Source organism: Castor canadensis, chromosome 18 (genome assembly GCF_047511655.1).
Source record: "Castor canadensis chromosome 18, mCasCan1.hap1v2, whole genome shotgun sequence".
Lineage (NCBI taxonomy): Eukaryota > Metazoa > Chordata > Mammalia > Rodentia > Castoridae > Castor > Castor canadensis.
The window spans coordinates 37,490,475-37,514,514 of NC_133403.1; the positions used below are offsets into that span (position 1 = coordinate 37,490,475).

The window sequence follows — 24,040 nt, forward strand, 5'->3', positions numbered from 1 at the left end:
AGTCAGTAATGACTATAGTGGGAACCTCCCTCCCCGCTCCCTGCAAACCAAAGCCAAGAGGCAGCAGCCAGGTGTACAAAGCAGAGGCTCTTTTATTAATATGCCAGCGATCCGCACGTAGTGGATCTAGGTAACAAATTGCAATGTACAAAACTTTACAGGGCTGCTCCTGCGATCCATACAAAATGATTGTCCGTGTGGTGTGGAGTAAGGCTTGGGTGGAAGGGGAAGCTAGGAGGAGGGGCCAGGTGGCACCCCTGGGCGCCTTCGTCTAATTGGGGTGGGGGCACAGTGCCACTGACACCCCAACAGGCTGTGACATGGGATCATCAGGGAATGTTACCTGGTCCCATTGAGCTGTGATGTGGGGGTGAGGGGCATCTGGGCTAGACGGAGACCTGGGGGCCCTCAGAGCTCACAGCCAGCCAGGGGTGACACCTGCTCCCAGCTTGATGGGCAAGCTTAAGGGTCAAGTTGACAGGACCACTGGTGACACTGTGAGGATGGATGTCCTCTGTAGATGACTGGCTGGAGTCTGTGCCCCACTCTGCTGGGCCATAGGGCTCTCACAACCCCTGGGGAGAAGGGACTGGAAGGGGCCCAGGGGCTCAGGGAGAAGACCCACACCCTCCATTAGAAGCTGCCCTCTTCCTGCTTCCAAAATGCCCATTCAAATACACAAAGCTAAAGGCACCCAGTTGTGCAAATAGTGTCTTCTCCAGAGAGAAGGGCTCTGGCCTGGGGTCAATGCTGAGCTCCTGTGACAGTGGTTGGCCCTCTGGGGGTGAAGGGGACAGTGCTGTCTCCTGACATGCAGAAAATCAGTGGTTCTCAGTAATGCACTGCTTCCCCCAAAGGGCTGGATTTTACTGAAAATGAAAACAGAGGACGAGGGGGGGCCACTGTCCACCCACCCCAGTCCCAGGAAGTGGCAGAGGAGGTGGGAGACTGGAATGCTGAGGACAAAGTGGAGACCACCACTGTCACCACCTCCACTCCCCTCAGTTGCGACCCTGGCCTGCTCTGCAGCCAGGTGTCCACCCTATCTCAGCCTTGCAGGGGTCTCAGGTAACTCCAAGGCACAGGGAAGGTGGCTAGCTGACTGTCTGCCTTGAGCTCTTCCCTGAACCCAGTTTAGGGACAGTGGCTGCCCAAGATAGGTGTGCACTAGGCTGGCGGGGCCTGGGACTGCTTTGATGGCCAGTGAGGGTCTCCACGCTGTCTGCTCCTGTTCCCAGCAGCACCTAAAGCATGTGTGTCCTCAGCCCGATTCACCCAAACGTCCCTTTGCCGGAACAGGCTAAGTCACAAGAGAAGGACCTGATGGAGAAAGCCCATCTGGGAGCCACAGCTTGGATTCTGCAGGAGGCCATTGTGGAGGGAGTTCCAACAAGAGCTGAGCTGCAGTAATGGGGAGAGGTGACTTCTGGAGGCAGAAACCGAGACTGGTCAGTGCCACATCCTGCTCCCAGCACTGAGCAACTGAGATCTGGCCACAGGTGTGACCTCACCCTCCATCACACTCTCCATTATCCTAGACACTGAACCCAGAAGGCAAATTCTAGCACATTAGCATCTATAAATGCCACCCTGGGATTTTTGGGTTCTTTTCTTCCTAAGTGGTTTTGTCCCTAAGGGCAGACACAGACATCTGTGACAAGGCCGCGAGGGAGTTAGTGGGGACGCTGTGGGACAGAGCCCAAGGACAGCGGCGGCAGCAGCAGGCAGGCAGGGCCGCAGAGATGGTATGATCTACTCCAGGGGCTTCTTGAGAAGAGGGCTTCTGGAGCTTTCCACAGGAGGAAGCTCAGCCTGGCCCCATCCCCTGGCCCAAGCCGACCGTGACTGCTGGAGTTCAGGAAGACAGGGTGAGGCGGTTCCACTGACCCCAGCTAGTCTTCCTTCCTTCCTCTGGATAAATCTGTGCGTACATCTGAGCATGTGCGCACACATCATCTCAATACGTTGCATGACATAATACTAATGAATCATTGCATAGAAGAGAAGTCTTGGTGAGCTGGGGCTAGGTGACAGTCTGGGAGCGCTGGCGGCTGCTGGGGGGCTGCTGGGTGGGGGCGGCGACGTGGCTGCTGAGCTGCCGCAGCTCCTCCTGCTCCCGGGCATGCTCCTCGTACCACTCCTAGAGCAGAGGCAGGCAGTGCTGAGGGCAGAGGGGCAGAGCCACCAGCCCTCCCATAAGGGTGAATCTTCACACAGGGCCTGCAGGGGTTCTGAGTATGGCCAACAGAAAAGCCACCAGGAACCTCTTCTTACTTATTAACTAGGACTAGGCAACTTGCCACGAAGTGTGCGGGCACATGTCATCTCTACCTGAGGCCCAGGCAGTAATGTGGCTTGTCCTGTGTTTGTGTCCATGGTAGTCACAAAGCAATTCCCCCATGAGTTCTACACCCCAGAAAACCTGGGTACAGAAGCTGTGTGAATCCAAATGTCTCCTCCGACTCCCACACTGCACTTGCCCCCTCTAAGGGCTGCCAAGGCCTTTGAAAAAGCCAAACGCTTACTTTACCCACCCAGGCCCATCGCTATGGTAATGTCAGATGTGTTCAGACACTGAGGCATTCGTGACCATTGGTAAAGAGGAAGTTAAAATGTTTCCCATGTTTGAAGAACATGAACCACAGACTTCCAGAGCTGGAAGAATACCCCAGTCTGCCCACTGCTGTGCCCCTCGTTAACAGAAAGGGAAACTGAGGCAGTTAGGCAGGCAGGGGCAGAGGATGAGAGTGGGACCATCTCTCCAAATGCCCCGAGTGTGTGCCCTTGAGCATCTGACCCCAGTACCATCTGAGGTGAAGACCTGTTGCCCTCACATGGATGGGAATGGGACAGGGATGGGGACCCCTTCCAGAGTGACAGCCAGGCTCCTACCTGGATCTCCTCCTGGTACATCTTCAGGCTCAGGTCACTTTTGGTCCTTGATCTCCGTCCCAGAAACACCAGGGAATTTTGCTGAAGAAGAGCAGAGGCTGTTGGGCGTGCATGCACATGGCACAGGGCCCACCCACAGCAGGGCCCTGCAGCCCCACAGCAGCCTCCTCCACCCCACTGGTGTTTGCAAGGGCACCAATCAAGAGGGTCACCAACATGCAGCAGGACGGATTGAGTTATATCAAAGCCTGCCCCTCCCTGGCATGAGGTTTGTGACCTCTTACCTGGTGTCTCTCCATCTGTGCGAGAGTCTCGAGCAGCCGGGTGACGTCAGAGGACGCCCCTCGCACCTCCCGGTAGAGCTCTAGGACAGCAAGCAGCTCTTCTTTGGAGACTTCCTTCTCAAGGGTGATGCCACCGTCATCTGCAGGGAGGCAGGGGTGGGAAGCAGCCCAGGTTCCAATGCCAATTACTACAGCCCTCTGCAGGGTCATGAGGTTCCCTCTCTAAGCAAATGCTGGCTCTGCCCCACACCCGGGGATCCCTCCTGCCACTCACTGGGAAGAAAAGGGTCAGACAGCGCTGAGAGCCTAAGGCAGGAGGATCACAAGTACAAGGCCAGCCTGGGCTACATGTAGAAACCGTCTCAAAAACAAGTCAGATAGCCTGACACCACAGAGACTTGAGAACAAGTAGTAACAGGTGTGTGGCAATTTGGTGGCAGATCTTGAATAGCATGAAGGGTTGGTATGCAGAAGGCAACCAAGAAACAGCATGGCAAATACACAGCCAGGCCCATGAAGGGCAGAAGGAAGTCTGCTCCTGCCAAGAACAGTGCCAAGAACGGTAGTCAGGTGAGCACACTGTCAGGAATGTGACCATTACTAACAAGAAACCCCGTCCTGTCTTTCGCCAATTCTTCTCCAGCCCTTGTGCACTCTTGCTGTGGCTTCTGTTCAGTTTGGGAGAGGGTGGGGAAAAGGAGGACGGAGGGAGGCTGCTTCTGCAATGAACCTTCTCTGCTCCATCCTTCAATGACCCGTGCTATTTTATTCCTTTATTTCTTTTCCTAATACTTGACAATCAATACAAAGAAGAGATTGAGACAGACAAGCCAGATGGATAAGCTGGACCACCAGTGGCTAGACAACCAGGCAGCCAAAAAGCTGACAGTTGGATGAACAGCTGGACACCAGACAGAGGGCAGCAAATGCCCAAGGTGGGATGCCCCACACAGACCTTCAGAGTCCTGGTTCTTGCGGCTGTAGTTCATTCGGAAGACGAAGGCCTCTAGGATGAAGGCCACGATGATAGTCATCACCACCTGGCCAGGATGGAAGGAGGGCATGTTGTCAGAGCCTGGCAGATGAGTGACCCTGACCCCTTTTCGAAGAGGAAGAGGGTGCTGTGCTGGCACCTACCATGGTTACGATGTAAAAGGTCATGAAGTAGAGGCGGCTCCAGTGGGAGGTCTGAGAAGTGACGCCTTCCTGGAGAAGAGGGGGTGGGCAGTGAGTAAGCTTGGATATGGCACCAGATGCTGTCTAAGTCAGGCTGTTCCACAGCCCAGGTCCAAGTCCCAAGCCAGGTATCACCCACTCCTTACAGACCCTTCCTTATCTGTGGATGTGGGGGCAGGAGAGGGCCATGCTTGACTGGGTCTAAATGTTCCTTTCTGGCACATGAGCCCTAGTCCATCTCTAGGCTGGTTGGCAGCAGCCAGGCCAGCACAGTTTGTCTTTATCCCATGGAGGACAGATGCAGGAAAGTTGAAGGAAAGGGAAAAAACCACCAGCACTTGCCACACAGTTTCTGTTTTAGAGATGGGATCTCACTATGTAGTTCAGGCTGGCCTCGAACTCGTGGGCTCAAACAATTCTCCTGCCTCAACCTCCCAAGTAGCTGGGACTACAGGTGTATACCACCATACATGGCAAGCCACACTTTCTTTTTCTTTTTTTTTTTTTGCAGGGGGTGGGTGGGTGGGAGATAGGATCTCTCTATTTAGCCCAGATTGGCCTCAAATTTGTGATCCTCCTGCCTTGGCCCAAGTGTCAGAAGTGTTATTTAACTGGACAACTGTCTCTGTGTGGCGGGAGACAGGTCAGAGCTCCAGAGGCTGATGCCATCTCTGGCTGCCAGGGGAGTGTGTGGATAAATGGAAATTGCCAAGTAGAGCAGACCTGAAGGGGGCACCCGCACCACAGCCTCCCTGCAGAGCCCAGTGCAGTGGCCCACAGGACCCTAGCTTTGAGATCCTGGAAGGGAGGCCAGGGGAGGGGCACTGGGGCACTGGGGCTGGCCAGTGTCCTCACCATGATGATGTACCAGTTGTTCACAACTGTGAGCTCGAACAAGGTCACTGTGGAGCGAGGGCAGACAGAGAGGTCCTGGTCAGACCCAGTCCTTCAGGTCAGCGTCAAGGCCTCCTTCCACCTCTTCTGGGCACCATGTGCTGCACAGCAGTCATCACATGCCTGCCTGGCTCTGGCTTCAGGGAGGGCCAGTGCCACAGGGAGTCCTGCCACCTTGGCCACAATGGCCGGCCTGTCCCTAGAAGGGCGCATCCTCTACACCCCAGCAGCCAAAGACAGACCACGGCTGGCTGGTCTTGGGGAAAACAGCACCAAAACTGTACTGTGTGCAGGTCTGGGGTCACCAGGGGCCCCTCTTCCTGTGGAGACACTGACTGGCAGGACCACGTCCCTCTACCTCCAGGCTTACCTATGGAACTGAGGGCAGAGTGGAGCTGGGGAGGCCTCAGCTGAGTTAGGACATTGTGGCAGCACTGGTGTGGCTGGGTGCCCTGCAACTGGCATTGTGATAAAGGGTGCCCCAAGCTATTGCCAGGCTGCAACCCAGCTTGGGCATGAAGAAGCACTTGATAAAACAGGGGCCCCAGCAAGGGGGCCAGAACTCGAGAGGGGCCTCACACAGCTCTGCCGAGCCACCCGGACCCATAGGCCAAGGCAGCCCGGCTGGGAGTGGCGCTCTGGCGGCCCTGCCTCACCGAAGCTGCGGAGAATGTTGTCGAAGTTGCTGAGGTAGTAGTAACCCTCCTCCACCACTGTCCTGTTCCCGACCGTGTGGTTGAGCCAGCGGTAGGCGTCTGCCACTGTACTGGTGCTGTGGGGAGACGAGGGGGCGAAGGGTCACAAGAGGCCTGGCCACCTCCACGACAAGCATGTAGGCTGAGGCTTTCTATCCTGGCCGGGGCCCTCCCTGCTCCTGCCTGTGACCCTGGGCTCCTGCCCCACCTGCCAGCTCCTGGGGTCTCTCTGCAGCTAGTGAGGCTTCCCTCTCAGAGCTTCCCACCAGAGAAGGATGGAGCCCTCCTCTGCATGTCCCTAACAGTCTAGGGACATCATTACAGCCCTAGGACAGGGAGGCCTTGTCCCTAGAGTGGAGTCATGCTCAGCTCGGCTTCCCTAGTGCTGGGATTACAGGCATGTGCTCTCATGTCTGGTGTCTCCCGCCCATCCTTTATGTTGTTCTCTAAAATCCATGTCACCATTTCCAGCGCTCAGTGCCTGAGTCTTCGGGCTTATTTAGAAGGTTGGAGGCCTGAGCCCCATGTCTAACATCCTACAGCAGCCACTTAGGGAAGCCAGGACAAGCACTCTGGTGACTGCTGCTATGGGCTCTGGCCCACACTCAGCACCAGGGTCCAATGTCACTATGTCAGTGCTCAAGGCCACCCTATTTGGTCCAAGGTGATGCTGAAGGAGACTGATGGCAGAGCACATTTTTCTACGATGGTTCAGGAAGGGAGGAGGAGTGAAGGTGCTGGGAAGGTTTGCTCCTGCACTCCGTATTGAGCCCCACGCTCTTCCTGCCATATGTCTGTCTGTTTTCTTAACAGGTCATGTGAGAAGACTTGTCTCTTGCAGGTTCCAGGCCTCTCCCAGACAGAAGTGGGCAGAAGCCGTGGGACTTGGCCTACTCTGGTTCTAGAAAGGGTGGGCAGATGAGGTATAGAGCTGGCTGGGGCTAGGTACTCTCACGTTTGCTGCCCTGAGCCCTGGCCCCCCACAACCCCTGCTGTGCTGAGCCCAAGAGCAGAACCAGGTGACCCCAGGGTTGTGGAGGTGCTGCGGGTGGAGAGGTGCACTCCGGGAGCTGGCCACTCACTTGCAGCAGTTGGGGTAGAGAAGGCCACAGAAGAATTCCATACCCACGATGGCGAAGGAGTAGTAGAAGATGAGCAGTGTGAGGCCGAGGCTGGGGAGAGGGGTCAGAGTCAGGGTGAGGTGGTCGGCAGCCATGGCTGTGGCTAGCCTCAGACCCTGCACTGGCTGCAGTGCAGGCATGCCCCTAGCCCTCACCAGGTTACCACTAGACAGTGCCTGCCGGCAAGGGGCCTCGTGCTCACACTGGGGCGGGGCCAGCTCGGTTCAGGATGCTAGGAGGAGACACCCCTTGACCAGAGATTTGCCCCTCACCTGTGAAGGCAGACTCACAGGTGACCCTTACCTGTGAGTGTAGACACAGGTGGTGAGCTGACTAGATAGCTCAGGCAGACCAGTAGAGAAAAGTGATCCGTGTGGTCAGGTTCAGCACCCTGGAGGCCCACCAGACCCTGATCCAGTCTTCCTGGGGACTCTTCCTTGCCCCCTCTACCACCTGGCCCCGGCCCCTTTGGGTATAGGTCTCATGTCACCTGAACCTGCACCCTGAGAGGCGGGCAGTACCTGGCCATCCGTGGCAGAAGCTCAAACATGGTGTCCAGAACATTGCGGTAACGCTTCTTCAATTTAAACAACCTGAGCAACAAAGAACACTGGGTCTGAGTCGTAGGGAGAGGGCCTGCCTCCTCCCTCAGACATGTGGACTCCCTGCCCTCCATGCCCACGTGGGGAGACAAGCGAGGGCCTCCTCCACCTGAGCCTGCTTCCCCCATGACTCATGAGCATGGCATGGGACAGGGACAGCCCCATCAGATGCCGATGCCGGTGAGCAAGGAGGCATGCAGCCCACACACCTTCGGGAAAGACAATGGCCCTGCTTGGGTGGCTTCTGCAGGGCTGCTACATCTATGACTCTAGCTCGTGGGTCCCCTCGCTAGCTCTGGTGGCTTCCCAAACCAATCCCAGCTTTCCTGCCTCCCTCTTCCCCACCCAAGCCCTGCCCATCACCTCAGCAGCTGGAGGGGACGCAGAACCACTATGAAATAGAAGGGCTCCATGTTGAGGGCCAGAGCCAGCAGTCCCAGGAAGGCGAAGGCTGTGACAGAGAAGTCGAATCTAGGGGTAGGGGGAGCAGCCACAGTTTATTAGTGCCCCCCCACCCCCCAGGTCCCCCTCCACTGCCTGCTCTCCCAGCCCTGCTCTCAGCCAGCTTCCACACAGGCCAAATGCCAGCCACAGCAAGATCAAAGTGGGTAATGGCCCACCCCTGGCTGGCTCCAGAGCACGTTCCTGCCCCCTTGCGGCCTCTGATATAACCAGGCCAGGCCTCAGTCATAATGCAGGTCTGGGGGATCAGGCCTTAATGTGCTGACCCCAGGAACACAAATGCCCAGAACCACCCCTGGAAGTCCTGCCTGGTCTAACAACAGAGAGCAGAAGCCCCAGTTTCTGCAGACCCCAGACGTCTAGTTATACTGGGTCCCTTAACCCCGAGGAAGTAAGGGAAAAGGGAGTACTTTCGGTGAGATTCCCCTGGGGCACAGAGCAGAGGCCTTTTCTGTAGACAAGGCTTGGTCATTACCATACTGCTTTCTCTTGCAGTGCTGGGGCTGGAACCTGGGGCCTTGCACATGCTACACACACGCTCTACCAATGAGCTACACTCCCAGCCCTTCTTTTTTTTTTTTTGAAGTGGGGACTTGCTATTGCACAGGCTGGCCTCAAATGATCCTGGCCCGTGAGAGACACACTCCCCAGCACCTGCATTTCTTATTCATCTTCTGAACTCTTCTGTGTCTCAAGACTTAGTGAATGTGGCCTGATTTCACAGGTGAGTCCACTTTGATGAGAAGTATGTGACCTGCCAAGCCACAGTGGATGGGGAGAAGGACCACGTGGTTCTCTTTATTGTCAGCCGATGGAGATGGGGGGACCTTCTCTATAGCAGCATGGTTTAATGGAGAAAATAGCCTCATGATTCAGAAAGAGCCAGCAGGATCAGCAGCCTCCAGGGCCATTTCTAGTACTGGCAGGGGTGGCCTCAGAGGGTTAGATAAGAGCCTGACCCTGCTGCAAGTAGACGAGATCTGCTGTCCTTAAATTTTCACCCATGTCTCCAGAACAGCTTACCCATTGGGTGTATGCAGGGAGAGGACTCACGGTTGGTATGAGCATCTCTGCCCTGGGGCAGGACCACACTGTCCACTTACAGGTTCCATCCGGAAGACAGGTACTCCACAGGGCCCAGGCCGGCTACCTTCAGGAACAGCTCCACACCGTAGACTGTGGACAGAAAGAGGCAAGTCAGCAACTTCCCCTGCTCTCTCCCCTGCCTGGAGGGAGGGCAGTGAGACCAGTAGAGGTAAGACTGAAGGGCCACGTGGGGACAGGCAGGGAATCACAGCAGGACATGGCCTGGCTGCTGCTGGCAGTGAGAACCATAGAGGAGTTTAAATGGGGTGGGGTGAGGTGGAGCCAGACTAAATCTCTCCTCGGCTCCTTTTGGGTTGTTTAAGGGAGGAGCCGTGGCACACTAAAGCACATCCAGTTCTCCCGGCTAAGCCACTCAGACACTCACTGGTGAGAAAGACCAGGTAACTCCAGGGCACGTGCTTGGAGAAGAAGTTCCCACCTGGAAGACAGAGGCAGCAGCTCGAGATGAGCCTGGTACACCACTCAGGGTGAGGTGCCCTAAGCTGCAACTCACCTTTCAGCATGAACGTCTCCACGAGGATCCATACTCCGTTGACAGCCACCACCATATCTGAAATAGACAAGCCGTTAAGAGAGAGGGACAGGATAGGCAGGCTTGGCAATCTATAAGCCACAGCTGCAGTCCTGGTTAGTTTCTGGAATGCTCTGGGGCACGCATGGGAGCAGGACTGCTCCACACAGCCAGCAGATGGGGAACTTCTTTCTGCTCAGTGCTCTTACTAGGCAGCAAAATCAACCCTTAGAAAACATGTTTTCTAAAAATGCCCTCTAGAGTAGGGTACAGTTGAGATGTACAGACCATTCCAAGTTGGCATAAAAGATGGAAAGGAGCTTGAATAGTGAAAACATTTGTTCCTCGCAGGTATCTGATTTTCAAATGACTGCGTGAACTGTTTAACAACATCGAGTATGCACTGAGCCTTTAGCCTAGCAATTCCCCTTTCTAGGGATCCGTCCCAGTAAAGCACTTGCAAAAATATAAAAAGCTGTATCTGAGCTGTTCACAGAAGCACTAGCTAGGTGGTCATGAATAGAAGACTAGCTGAATAGGCCACGATGCCTTCACGAAACAGCAGACCATCAACCACAAGAAAGAAACGAGGTCCACCTCTGCACATTACCACAGAGTGATCTCCGGGACACTCTGTTAATGGAGAACAACTCAAATGGATGCCACTGTTCACTTAAGATGAGAGATACGCACATATGTGCATCTTCTCATTGTTAAAAAAAACAGAGTAAACCATAATAAAATCACCCGCACGGAGGAGACAGGGATAGACTTCCTTGAATACATTTGGTTCTGCAGCTCTTACTTAGAACCGTTTATGCATTCTATGTGATACAAAATTTAAAAAGAATCAATCCTGGAAAACAAAGATGAAGAGAAATAGAATAATAAATGTATAGCAGTTGGGGACATGCCCACACGGAGGAGCCAAGTCAGGGAAGTGGGGAGTCACTGGGATGGTGCTGCAGTTGCTGGGACTGTGGAGCAAAGCGAATGAGTGATGGTGCTGGTGTTGTTGGGGACTTAGATTTTAAGACGGGGACTCTCAATATGTCAGACTGATATTATGCAAAAACCCTGTAGTCCTAATTTTTTTTTTTTGGCAGCACCGGGGTTTGAACTCAAGGGTCTGACTGTGGTTGCTAGGTGCCTGCTTGAGCCACACCTCCACCCCCGCCCTTTTTTTTGCAGTTACTTGGAGTTGAATTCAGGGCCTCATTCTTTCTAGGCAGGTGCTATATCACTTGAGTTACTCCACCAGCCTCTTTTTCTCCTAAATTTGAAGTATCAGGATGAACACACAATATAGTTATCTTTAAAAAGGGAAAAATCCTAGCTGTGTCTATGGCAAGTCCCTGAAACAAGAACCAGTCCCAAGCAATGAGCACCCCAGCACCTCGGACTATGGGTTCTAAACGCCACTTGCAGACTGAAGATGTGGCTCGAGAAGCTCTGATTTCAAAGTGCAATACTGCAAAACAAGCAACCCCCACCCACCACTTCCCAGTCCTTGGTTTTGTTTTTTACTTATTTTTTTTGGTGGAACTGAGGTTTGAACTCAGGGTTCGAACTCAAGACTGCACTCTATCACTTGAGCCACACCTCCAGTCTATTTTGCTCTGGTTATTTTGGAGATGGGGTCTTAGGAACTATTTTCTTGGCCTCCCAAGTAGTCGGGATTATGGTCATGAGCCACTGGCAGCAATGTGTGTCCTCTTGTGTAAAATACCTGTTCTTGTCTTCTGTCCATTTTCTGATTTAATTGTTTTTATAATGCTGAGTTTTGAAAGTTCTTTATACATTCTATTTATTTAGGTGGTACTGGAGTTTGAACTTAGGGCCTCTGCTCTACCACTGGAGCCATGGCCCCAGCCATTCTTTTTTTCTGACTTCCCACTTCTTAGAAAGACTGAATCTTATGAGCCTTTGCACTAGTAGTCTGTGGGGTTTCCTGCGACTAGAAATTTTCTTATCTGTATTGTCTGTTGGTGGTCATTAGCCATTTGTGGCTATCGAGCACCTGAAATGTTATAGGTAACTACATTTTTATTTTGAATTAGTTTAAATGTAAACAGTCACATGTGGCTAGTGGCGACCACATAGGACATCACGGCTCTTGATGTAACTACCAAATTACAGGAAATATGCACAGAGAAACACGCCAAACCAAGACCAAGGACAAATCATCTCATTTCCTCAACTCACTATTAAAAGAGGGAGGAAAGTGATGTAAGAGAAACTGTGGGCTAAAACAGACTCCAGGAGCACATCCATGGGTCATGCTCTGTGGTTCTGGAATGTGTTTTCAAGAGCTGCAGATGTAGAGAAGGGGGAGCTGGAGGATCTAGATGTGCAGGAAGTTGACAGCTACTTCCACACAGGCTTGGATTCTTTCTTTCCCTCTCTCCTCCCCTCCCTTCTTTTCTCTTTTTCTTTCTTTCTCTGCTCCTTTCCTTCCTTCCATCTTTTTTTTTTTCGTGGTCCTGGGGTTAGGACCACACGTGCTAACCACAAGCTCTATCACTAAGCTACCTTCCAAGTCAAAACCATGACTACAGGATCTCTCACTTCTCTATCTTCTTAGGGGGCAAAGTACTCAGGAGAAAGGGACTGAGAGCTGTGACACTTCACACTTACACATGAAGTACTGGAAGGCATTGGACTTCACCAGGATATTGATCCCTGTTTGAAGAGAAGAAAGGTTAAAAGGAAATTTCATTTACAAGAGTATATTCCCCTACCATGTACTTCAGGGCACCGCTGCCTGCGAGTGAAACAGGAAGGGCCTGCCTAAGAGTGACACTCACGTCCAGCTCACACCACAGCTGCTCTGGGGAAGGCCTGGACAACCAGAGCCAATAAGGAGCAGAGAGAAGCTGTGCTGATCACTGCTGAAATGTACTCTGCAGTCGCCTCAGTCTGGGACTATTTATGCATTCGCTCCAGTAACCAGTATCTCAGCACAATGAACATGCAGTAAAAGCCACACCCAAGGGCCCAGCTTGGGGGAAAAAGGAAAACAGAAATTCCTTGGGGGCCAAACATACCTCCACATGGACCTTAAACACTGGTTCTGAACTAAGGGGTAACTTAGATAAATAACATGAGCACCTAATTTAAAATTTTTTGTTTTGAAGCCCAGGCTGGCCTCGAGCTTATGATTTTCCTGTCTCTGCCTTCTAAGTGCTGGGATTACAGGCCTGAGCCATCTCACCCTGCCCCAACCCTGGTTTTTAAGTTACTGATCAGGATTCTTCCCTTCTCAGGTAATCACACCCTGCCACTTTTACACACACGCACACGCACACGCACGCACACGCACACGCACGCACACACACGCGCACGCACGCGCACGCACACGCACGCACGCGCACACACACGCACGCGCACAACGCGCACACACGCACACGCACGCATGCACGCACACACGCATGCACGCACACACGCACGCACACGCGCGCACACACGCATGCACGCACACACGCGCACGCACACGCGCGCACGCACGCACGCACAGTGAACAGGAAGGCTCCAGGTGCAGCAGCTGAGCTGCAGGTCAGGCCAAGCTCACCTTTGAAGATGAGGAAGGCTGTCCTGGGAAGTTCATCAAACCAATGCTCCCTGTTTCTCTTTGCCTGCAAGGGAACAGGAGACAGGGTGTCAGTGCCAAGATCCAAAATGTAACCCTTGGGTGCTGGTCTGCTTCCCTGCTTGCTATGCTCAGGGATTGAGGTGACAACATGGCTAAGCATTCAGTGTGCTGGCTGCATCTTCAATCCTGAAGTCAGTATAGGCGGGGATTTCCGTCCTCCTGTCTCCCTGAGAAGTATTGGGAAGGTTCAGTCTCCTGCCTGACATCTAGCTGAGATCCGGTGCTCTTAACCATAAGACCACCTCATAACATGAGGGCGATGGGGGCAAGGCTGTGCTGTCCCTGAGGTCCCTGCTCCCGTGACAGCAGGAGTTGTTTCCAAGTGATGGAACTGGGCCTCAGTGGTCATCCCCCTCTCCCACCAGGGCCACCCTGCCCTTGGGGCTCACAGGAACACGCACCTTCCACTTCAGCGTAGTAACTTCATAGATGTCATAGAAGTCCTTCAGGCTGTCACAAACAAGAGGAGAAGAGAAATCACTGCCCATTCCACCGAGCTTCTGCCCTCACTGGCCTGCCTGTGTTGTGGGTCCCAGCATCGCAGCATCCAGGGGCCTTGTCTGTAGTGTCCTGATCGCCTCTGTCCTCAAGGGACTAGGGTTATTCAATCCATTTAGTCCACACTGATTGTGACAGTTCCCATCCCCTGGAGAGGCAGTCTTGGAGCATTACAGCTCTTGGACTGAATCTCAGCCTCTTTCAGCTGAGGCCTCTGGAGAACAACCAGGGTGTGAGCTCAGCCCAAACACAGCTCACTTGCTGTCACCTCCCCGGTCTCCAGGGAGCTGCTCTTTTCTGGTCCTCAGCAGCCTGGAGGGCCAGTCATATCCTGGGAGACCTCAGGCTCTGTCCTGAGCTGTGAGTGTGTGCTATCTTCACATGGGGCTAGGGGAAAAGCAGTTGTGCTGGTCCAGTTCATGTTTTATCAAGCCTACCCAAAGTAGGTGGGAGCTGGGCTTTTGTGGCTTGCAGGGAAAATCCTGATGAATACAGTCTGCATGTGTAAGAAGCTCTGAGAGGAAAAGCAAGTTTCTCTGCAGCCACCTCTCTCTATCACCAGGTTAATGGCCACAGCACCCCCACTGGCCTCTATTCTTACCTGAGCAGTGGCGTGTTGCTCTGATTCAGGGCCTTGAAGGTCAGGAAGCGCTCCCTGGCGCTTACCCGGGGCTTGTAGAAGCGCATTAGGCCTTCAAACTGCCTGAAGGAGATGCCGGCAGGCCTCTAGGGGGAGGGTAGGTGTGCAATGGAACAGGAACACCCAGGACCCAGATAGACACTCCCCTGGGCAGCGACTCTGATGCCCAGCATGAGTGAGTCCCCAGGGCACCTGCACTTTCTCCTGCAGCAGGACTGCTGCTCTGAGACAGCCAGCCCTGCCGGTTAGGGGCTGCTCTAGGCAAAGGAAGGAGAACGGAGGCCCACCCCCTCCCAGGCCCACTCCTCCCTACCCGCCGGCTGACGAGCAGGCGGTAGGCATGTTGGATGGCAGTTCGCTTATGCAGCAGCAAAGACTTGAACTTGCGTTTCTCAATGTCATTGAAAGTGTCAAACACCACGGCCAGGAGCTGTGAGGGAGAAGCATGGAGCCTGGCTGTTCTTCCTGATAGCCTCAGGTGGTGGCGGGCCATTGTCTGCCCCACAACCCCAGTGGCTCCAGGAGACCCTCTGGCTGCACCTGCTGGAGCAGGAAGCTCATCTCCAATTCTCCCCATGGGGTGACCATTTGTTGCCACAGGTAAATGTCTATTGTCAGACACCTGAAGACACTGTTATTGGATTTTCTCCAGGTTCCTCTTCTCTCTACCACAGCCTATTCCTGGCTGGGCAGGAGACAGGCCAGGGAGAAGAAAAAGGGCACAGAACACACCTGCATTCTCAGTAGGACAGCCAGGAGGCTATGTATGCTTTGCACCCCGCAGCCTCCTCTTTCTGCCCTGATTACTTTCTTTGTGGGTCACGTGTGTGGCCTCAGAAGCAAGGAGAAGGAAGAGGCCTGTGCTGGAGGAAGAAACACCCTGGAACCATTAAGCCCAAAGTTAGCTTACTAGTGGTGTGGTCTGCATTATCAGGGCTACAGGAGGACGGGGAATAATTTCAAAAAATCCTTTCCAGAAATATTTTGTCTTTCAAAAATGTTTTGAGGGGAACTCTCTTGTTCTTCCCACCCCTCAAATTGGTCTCCCATTTTTCCATGTAGATCAAAGGTGAGCAAATGTTTTCTTTAATGGGCCACATAGCAAATATCCTACAACCTAAAGACCAGATGGTCTCTCAACCCTGTGGTAGTAGCTGTCAGATGTAGTAAATGAATGGGCATGGCTGTGTGCCAATAAAATATTTATCAAAACAGGCTGTGGAGGGGCTGGGAACATAGCTCAAGTGGTAGAGTGCCTGCCTAGCAGCACAAGATCCTAAGTTCAACCCCCAGTACTGCCAAAAAATAGGCTGTGGCCCAGCCTTGGACAGCAGGGTCTTTCTTGCTCACCCCGCCCTCAACTGTTATCGCTTGTTTTCATCACAGTTCCTGGCTCATACCACAACTCCCTCCCCAAGGTGGGCCATAGAAACTAGAATTTCTCTTCCTTAAGGTGAGATAGGAACTAATCTTCCCAGGTCTTTCTGAATTGGAGCTGGCCATAAAGAAATTCTCTGACCAACCCTTATCTAACAGTAGGTCATAAAGTCCTCAGTCTCCAGAGGGGTCCCACCCCAGGCCCTGGAGGAGGGAGGCTACCCTAGTCTAGCATTACATCATACCCTTTCATCCAATCACAGTCCTACATGGTTGCCAATGCTTCAATCATACCTACACAATGAAGTCTCCAGGAACACATGGAGGTTCCTGGAGGGCGGAGCTGAGAGAGCATGTGGAGGCTCCATGCCCCTTCCCCCATATTTTGCCTTACACATCTATTTGTCTGTACTTTTTTGCAATATTCATTCTGACAAACGCTAAGTGTGTTTCCCTGAGTTGTGTGAGTCATTCAAGCAAATTAACTGACCCCAAAGACAGGGTTGCAGGAACCAGGCGTCCCCTAGTCAGAAGCAGAGGAAACAGTGTGGGGCTTGTGACTGGCACCCAAAATGGGGGACAGTCCTGGAGACTGAGCTCTCAACCTCTGGGGTCTGACACTACTTCCAGGTAGACAGGATTAGGGGACGCCCAGTTGGCATCCATTGCAGAGTAGCATGCTTGCTGGTGGGGAGAAATTCCCTCACTTTTGGGGTCTCAGAGTCTCCTGACACTGTGTGAGAAAAATGGGTACTTCATTTTCCCAACAGCCAGCTCTAAATATATTACAAATGAAAAACAATACAGGAGGCCGCAATGTAGTTCTTTTCTGCTTTAGAGGAATTAAAAAAAGAACAAATTTTTAGATTCCACAAGCCTACTTAGAAGAGTAGTTTCCATTTCTACACGGGGCCTGACTGGCAGCCAGTGTGAGAACACTGTTCAGCATTTATAAATAGTTGGGGCGTGGCTCAAGTGTAGGGCACCTGCCTAGAAAGCGTGAGGCCCTGAGTTCAAACCGCAGTACTGCCAAAAAAAAAAAAAAAAAAAAAAGTTTACAAAGAAACACAAGGGGCTGGGGTGGCTCAGGGATAGATCACTTACTAACATGAGTGAAGCCCCAGGGTCCGTCACCAGCACTGCACAAGCACAAACCTCAAGACTGTGTGGCAAGCCCCTGTCGAGTGACTGTGGGGTTAATGCTGACCTAAAGCACAGTACTGGCCACGATCCTGATGGCCTCCCAAACATCTCCAGTGTCTGGTGTGCACAGGGGAATGTATTCTATGTCTGATTTTGTGATGGCTTGTGATTAAAGGGGCAGAAATAAACATACACAATGTTCTTGGCACAGGGGTTCAACAGGACAGAGGCTGGGGCAGAGCTCTGGAATCCGCCCCAGGCTGCCCTGTGCGGTGCAGCTGTGGTGCCCATCACTCTGTTCCTGGGACCCTCGGTTTCTACATCTGTACACTGAGAGTCATGACCATAACAGAACCTCCAGAGGGGTGGTGTTAAACCTTTGCATTATTATATAAAAACCATTTATTAATAAACAGCAGCTTTTACAGTTACTGCAGTGTTTGCTGTAAGAACAGCTCCTAGGTAGCCTTAGCCTAAACTTCAGGCACTATGTGTGGTGGCAGCAGTAGCAGCTAAGCCAGTGAGGCTGCTACCCCTGCTGACCAGTGGAGCCACTGTAGCCCTCATAGGACAGTCCCCAAAGTCCCCTCACCATAGGCCTGGACTCCCCTTCCTGGTATTCTGCCCCAGAGGTTGATGGCAGCCCAATTCTCCATCCCCATGTGCCTGGCACTGCAAGGGCCCAAGAAGTCACTCACCAGGTTCATGATAAAGTACAGCTCAATGGAGAGGTACACGATGAAGAAGATGCAAGACCAGGGGTTCCGGGAGTAAGAGGGCATCATGACATCTGGGAAGCTGTAGGGCACAAGGTCACCCACAGGCCCGCACAGCCTGTCTTGGTTTCCCCCAAGGCTCTGCCTTATAAAGGACAGTCATTTCCTTTCCCTCCACTTAGGCCAGTGTATGCTGAGCTGGGGAGCACAATTAGATAGAAAGAGGGGACACCCCCAGGCACCAGCAGAGGACAGAGGGTAAAGGGGGCCTGGACTTACTTGGCTGTGGTCAGAAGGACAAACAGGCTGACAATGCTGTTCTCCAGGGTGCTGAAGTACTACAGGGAAGGAGCAGGGGCATGGTGAGAGCACACAGTGTGCATGGCTATCTCCAGCACCCTCCCTACCCTTCTTCCTCCAAGGAAGCCTGAGGGGTGGCACAGCAGAGGCAGAACAAGTATGGGAGGCCTCTGCCTTCCTGAGCTGGATGCTTCTGGCAAAAGCAAGTGACCAACTTTGGGGGATCTTTTCCCCAGGAGTCACATGTTCAGGCAGTTAGCTTGGCTCCCCTCCACTGCTCCTCTGCCAGAATGTTCTGATGTTCCAACCTGACCCTGGAAACATTCCTCTAAGGACAGGAAAGGGAAGTCCCTTGACTCTCGAGGAAAGAAATGGCTCAAGTCTGAGTGACGGGGACCCTCTGGTACGAGAAGCTGTGACAAGAAGCCAGGCAAGGCATCCCTTCCTAATATAGCAGGAGGGCCACCCAGCCACTTGCCTGAGAGAAAACCTCCCACAAAAGCAGAGAAGTGTCAATTACTCACAGGGTCCGAAGGATTAGGGGAGAACAAGTAGAAACCTGGAAGGTGACAGAAAAACATATCAAAAGCAGGTTAGAGAGGAGGTGTCAAATCCAAAGGTCCAAAGGATTGGCCAGAGAAATGTAAGGAGTGTGGAGGGCTGAGGGAGGCACCAGGGCATGGCAAGGACGGCAGCATCACAGAGAAAATGTGTCGTCTAAGGGAGCTACTGGGCACCACATGCCTACCCTGCAAGAACGTACCCGTACCCTCGGGTGTGTCCTTTAGAAAGGCTGGAGATCTGTATCCTTGAATAAAGTCTAATCTTAAAATGCTGGCTCAAAGTTTTCAGACCAAATGAAACACATCTATGGATCTGGAATCCACACTGCTGGTTTGCAGTCTTTAGTTTTGAGGAGGTGACAGCCAAGTCAAATCCAAAGGGGTCCTGCTGTTCCCCGGCAGCCAAGGTCCTAGGGTGGGAATACCATTTCTTCCTCCCTCCTGGAATGGGCTAATCCCAAATCATTCTTGGAAGGCTGAATGAGGAGCCAGCCCCACTCCTCCCATGAGAAGCAAAAATGAGATTCTACCAAGTGTAGGCAGTGGCTGCACTTGGTAGTGCACACCTGTTATTCCAGCACTTGGGAGGCTGAGAAGCAGGAAGATCGAGAGTTCAAGGCCAGCCAGGGCTACACAGCAAGACTGTAGCCCCAGAGTTGCCTCACACTTTCCCATGTGAGGCTGTGGCTGACTGTGGACCAGGGAATGCCCACATTAGACAGTAGGCCTGCTGACACCCTGACCTTGGACTCCAGCCTCTAGAACTGCAAGCAATGAATTTCTGCTGTTTCTAAGCCACCCGGTCTATGGTGCTTTGTTCTAGCAGTCCAAAAGGACTGCTGTGCCTGTGTGCATGCCTTTGGAAAGTGCCGGGCTCGAGGCGGCCACTCACCCAAGATGGCGAAGATGACCATAAAGAACAGCAGCAGCAGCAGGATGTCCATGAAGGGCGGCAGGGACTGGAAGATCTGCCGCAGATTCCTGGGCAGAAAGATGGGCTAGCTTGTGGGGCAAAGACAGGATCCAGGCCTGGGGTGGCGTCTGGGTCTCCTAGAGGGGCCACCTTGGTAGAGATGTGGGCCTGGGGCCCCTCATCTGGGATACTAAGTCCCACTGCCCCGAAGGACACCGTGCTTGGCTTTTTGCTAGTGGGGCCTGAGCCCCACTCTGGCTAAAAGGAACGCACAGCCACCTCCACCTAAGGATGTGTGGGTAAGTGCCCTGCAAGCCAGCAGAAGGTCAAGTACATGACCTTGGGTGCCAAGGTCAGCTTCCACAGTGGGAGGTGAGCTGCATGAACACACATCAGGGCCACCTTGTCCTGGAACGCTCATTTCCAGTTTTGAGGATGGACACAAAGGATAAAATGTTTGCTGTCAACAGTAATTTTCTGGATGGAGTCTCCAAAGATAAGTTTAGCTCCAGGCTTGATCTGCTCTGAGTTCAGTCCCCCAGCATCTGTAGAGGGGCTGGGAGCCTGCCTGGGGTCATGTGGGCTTTGCCAAGCCCTGCCACTGTGTCCAGGTGGATAACATGCGTAGAGAGAGGAACCAGCTCCAGAGGGCCGCAGGTAGACAGGGAAGGGCCCTGGCTCCAGAGTCATGGGCCCATGGTGGGGGTAGCCAACAAGCTTACACTCCACCAGCGTGCACCATTGGCCTATGCTAGCTCACATGGCTCTAGCTACACTGGCCCAGAGGTCCAGGCCAGGCCACAGTGGGACTGTCCAGCCCACCCTGCCCTGGGACTTACCGCCGGACACCACCGCAGTACCGACAGTCCACCAGGAAGATGCAGCGCAGTGCCCGGGTCACCCGTACATGGGATGTCTGCCGTACCAACACCACAATGGCCTCGATGAACTGCACCACCAGCACCGAGGTCTGAGGGCAGCAGGCATGGAGCACAGTCAGAGCTCCTCCTCAGCAGCTCCTGCCCCTCCATCTCTTTCTCTCTGTACACCCCCCACACACAGCCACCATCATCAACAGCCCTCGTTGAAGAGCCCTCCAAAGACCTGCACAGATGTATGGCCCCAAGAGAAGGAAATGCAGAGGGCTTCCACAGATCCTCTCCCACAGTATTCACTGGAGGGAAGCCGCCACTCTGCCTGTCAGCACCCAACACTCTCCTCAAAGACCCCCGAAGGCACCAGGAAGTCCCAGAGGTCTCAGCTCATCTCCATCTTGCCCACTTAGGGACATTCTCCTACACACCGTGCACACTGCAGGACACCCAACACATTCCTACTGGCTCTCTCTGCCACACAAAGAAGATGCACACACTCGTGGCTAGGGGCATGGTGTGAGGGCAGCAGAGCCAGCTCTGAACCTGACTCTCTTCCATCTGGCTGAGTGTGAAATGAACAGGTGACTGTGCCAGAACCTGAAGTGTGCTCAACACCACTCACACAGCTGCTGCTGGCATCACCAGGACACCCAACCAGGGATCCAGCAAGACCGGAAGTGTGGGGTGGACAGGACCCTAGGTTACACTCCCAAGCATAGACTAGGCCCATAGGGGATTTTTTTTCTTTCTTTTTCTTTTTTTTTTGGCGGCACTGGGGCTTGAACTCAGGGCCTCACACTTACTAGGCAGGTGCTCTACTATTTGAGCCAGTCCCCAGGGGGATTTTAAATGGAACCAAAAACATAAGCTCAAAGGGCATGTGTGACAAAGTTCTGTAATGAGATGGACAAATAGACGAGCACATCACCTTGACCATGGTCCGCTTGTGCCGGATGAAGGTATGCAGGCCTAGCCACCGCAGCTTCATGCAGAGTTCAAACACCACCACCATCAGGGCGAACAGCTCCAGGGTGGCGTGGACCTGCAGCCAGAGAGATAGAGGCGTGACTTCTCAAAGCCTCCAAGGCCGCCTCCCTGTGTCTCAACCTCCTAGGAACCCTCCTCACTCACACTTCAGCTACAAAATCCCAGATGCCAGACACAGCCCTGGAGATGGAGCTCTTCCCAGACAGCTAAGTATAAACTTAACATTCAAGAAACAGATGTGCGGATCCACACAATGAAAAATTGGGAAGAAGCTGAAGTTGAGTAAGGAAAAAAAGATAAGACAATTTGTATACCTATCCTTATTCTAGGAAGGTCTGCACATAGTTTATTGAACACTCACGAGAGACATGAAGGGAACATGAGATTTAAAAACAAAAACAAAGGGAAAACCCACCAGAATTCAATTTAAAACCCACAAGTCAAAGAGACACAGAAGGCTGACAAACCTCAGTTCCCACTGTGGACAAAAGGACAAAAAGAGGGAAGAACCCTGACCAAGCCTCATTTGTGTCACTGCTGCAGTGTCTCCAGGACTGAGCCCTTAGCCCTCCCTGGGGCCTGACCAATGGGTGGCCAGGTGAGGCCCTAGAGGGACATCAGGTCTGCACGGCCCCTGTCTGCCTGGAACACACTTCCCAGCAGGGAAGTCCTGGGCTTCAAGAAACAGAGGGGACATCTCCAGCTGGGGTGGAGGGCTCCTGCCCCATGGATGGTCCAGCAAGACTCGTGGATGGCAGTGCTGGAAGAGTGGAAGGAGGGAAGTGGGAACCGCAGGAAGGGGCCAGCGTGGGGAGCACATGGAGGAGGACAGCATGTGGAATGGTACGGCTGAAGCTGCACACTTCAGGGGAAATGGGAGGAGGCCATGGAAGGGAGGGAGGACCTCGTCACAAGTGCCTCAGAGCCCAGGCTGGACAGGCCAGGGCACCCCTCCCCGCTCCTGCCTGTGAATGGGAGGACGAAGCAGCCTCCACACACAGACATGCCCTGGACCATCACTTGGCTCCCTGCCCACGTAGCCAGGTGTGGGCAATGGTCCTAAAGGGAGTGCCCCCCAACACCCCGCTGTGAGAGACAGAGTTCGCCTAGTGAGACGGCCCCGATGACCTCCTAGGGCTTCTCTGTCTTGAGTCTGTCTGCAGTCTCTGCCTCTCCAGAATGTTCCCGGTCAGGGTTCCACTGCTGGCCTCCAGTGAGCCACAGAGCCCCCTAGGCACTCACATAAATGCCAAGCCGGAGCGCGGGGACAGCAGGCGCCTCGCACAGGGACAGCAGCAGCAGGAGCAGGGCCGTGAGCAGCTCCATCAGGTAGAAGAGGTGGTTATGTGCAAAGAGGTAGGCTGCCAGCGCTGCAGCACTCTTGGGGTGGGTGAAGAACTTGTCATTGTTCTCGCCTTCCTGGACAGACAGAAGGGACATGAGCATGTGAGCTGGGGGTGCCAGGGCAAGGAGGGATGGCAGGCCCTAGCAGCCAAGAGGCGATTTAGGTGGGAGACAGAGGCACAGAACACCAAAACTGCTATCTTCATCAGATGGTGTGGCGCTCGAGCCCCAGCCCTGCTGCTAGGCTCAGGAGACGCTGTGGCTTCAAATCTTCTGGGGAGCCACAGACCACAAGGTCTCGGGGAAGGTCAAGAGCAGTCCCCACAGAGCCTGAACTCTCACCCCTGAAGCAAAGAGCTCTGGCCTGGACCAAAGCTGCGGGCAGAGCCATGACGCCCTGCCTCCCCGAGGCTCAGACAAAGCTCCCTGCCTCCCCGTGGGCACAGACAAAGCTCCCTGCCTCCCCAAGGCTCAGAGAAAGTTCCCTGCCTCCCCGTGGGCACAGACAAAGCTCCCTGCCTCCCCAAGGCTCACCTTCTTCCACAGGGAAGGAGACAGTGAGAAGAGAAGCAAGAACACGTGCTCAGCGCTTGCAGGTGCTGGCCCGACAGCAATCTGACCATCATGGGCCGCCAGGTGGGGACCCTGCCAACCTTCACTCACCTCTGGCTCCCCACATCCTACTGCTATTTTTATTGACAAGTAATAACTGCATGTATTTATGGGATGTGATGAATAAATCAAGCCAAGGTATCTAACACTTTTCTTCTTTGTGTGTGGTGGGAACATTTATAATCTATTCTCTCATCAATTTTGAAATAAGCATTACATTAATTATGCTATGCAATACCCATGCTGCACAATAGATTCCCAAAACTTATTCTTCCCACCTACCTAAAACTTTAGATCTTTTCATAAGTATATAGTATTCCCTATGCCACCCCTAGAGCCCAGTAACCACCATGCTACTCTTAGCTCCTATGAGTTCAAGTTTTTTTTAGATTATACATAGAAATGAGCCCACATAGTATTCATCTGTCTGTGCCTGACTTATTTCACTCAGCATAACACCCTCTGGTTCTATGTTGCTGCACACAACAGGACGTCCTTCTTTTTTATGGCTGAGTAGTATTCCATCAGGTGTTTGTACCACATTTCCTTTCTCCACCCATCTGTCAGTGGACGCTTGATTCTGCTAGTGCTGCAGTGCAGGTGTCTCTGCAGCATACTGATTTCAATCCCTTTGAAGATATACCCAGACATGGGACTGCTGAGTCATGTGGCAGTT

General features: G+C 53.2%; 1 protein-coding gene across 5 annotated transcripts in view; it reads right to left on the reverse strand.

Moving 5' to 3' along the window:
• Positions 1-74: 74 nt before the first annotated feature.
• Tpcn1 (two pore segment channel 1) overlaps positions 75-24,040 on the reverse strand; it is a 53,004-nt gene continuing 29,038 nt past the window's right edge. For all 5 annotated transcript variants that reach the window (XM_020156930.2, XM_074060553.1, XM_074060552.1 and 2 more), the window contains 25 exons: positions 22,651-22,827; positions 21,350-21,463; positions 20,386-20,516; positions 19,526-19,614; positions 18,595-18,629; positions 18,050-18,108; positions 17,753-17,852; positions 14,848-14,964; positions 14,496-14,620; positions 13,798-13,846; positions 13,316-13,379; positions 12,382-12,426; positions 9,727-9,783; positions 9,598-9,651; positions 9,230-9,302; positions 8,028-8,135; positions 7,584-7,655; positions 7,024-7,113; positions 5,903-6,018; positions 5,208-5,254; positions 4,314-4,382; positions 4,132-4,216; positions 3,177-3,316; positions 2,893-2,973; positions 75-2,140 (listed from right to left, as the gene is read on the reverse strand). In XM_020156930.2, the coding sequence (XP_020012519.1) occupies positions 2,024-2,140; positions 2,893-2,973; positions 3,177-3,316; positions 4,132-4,216; positions 4,314-4,382; positions 5,208-5,254; positions 5,903-6,018; positions 7,024-7,113; positions 7,584-7,655; positions 8,028-8,135; positions 9,230-9,302; positions 9,598-9,651; positions 9,727-9,783; positions 12,382-12,426; positions 13,316-13,379; positions 13,798-13,846; positions 14,496-14,620; positions 14,848-14,964; positions 17,753-17,852; positions 18,050-18,108; positions 18,595-18,629; positions 19,526-19,614; positions 20,386-20,516; positions 21,350-21,463; positions 22,651-22,827 (2,214 nt within the window). In that variant the 3' untranslated portion in view covers positions 75-2,023. The remainder of the gene's footprint in view (positions 2,141-2,892; positions 2,974-3,176; positions 3,317-4,131; positions 4,217-4,313; positions 4,383-5,207; positions 5,255-5,902; positions 6,019-7,023; positions 7,114-7,583; positions 7,656-8,027; positions 8,136-9,229; positions 9,303-9,597; positions 9,652-9,726; positions 9,784-12,381; positions 12,427-13,315; positions 13,380-13,797; positions 13,847-14,495; positions 14,621-14,847; positions 14,965-17,752; positions 17,853-18,049; positions 18,109-18,594; positions 18,630-19,525; positions 19,615-20,385; positions 20,517-21,349; positions 21,464-22,650; positions 22,828-24,040) is intronic.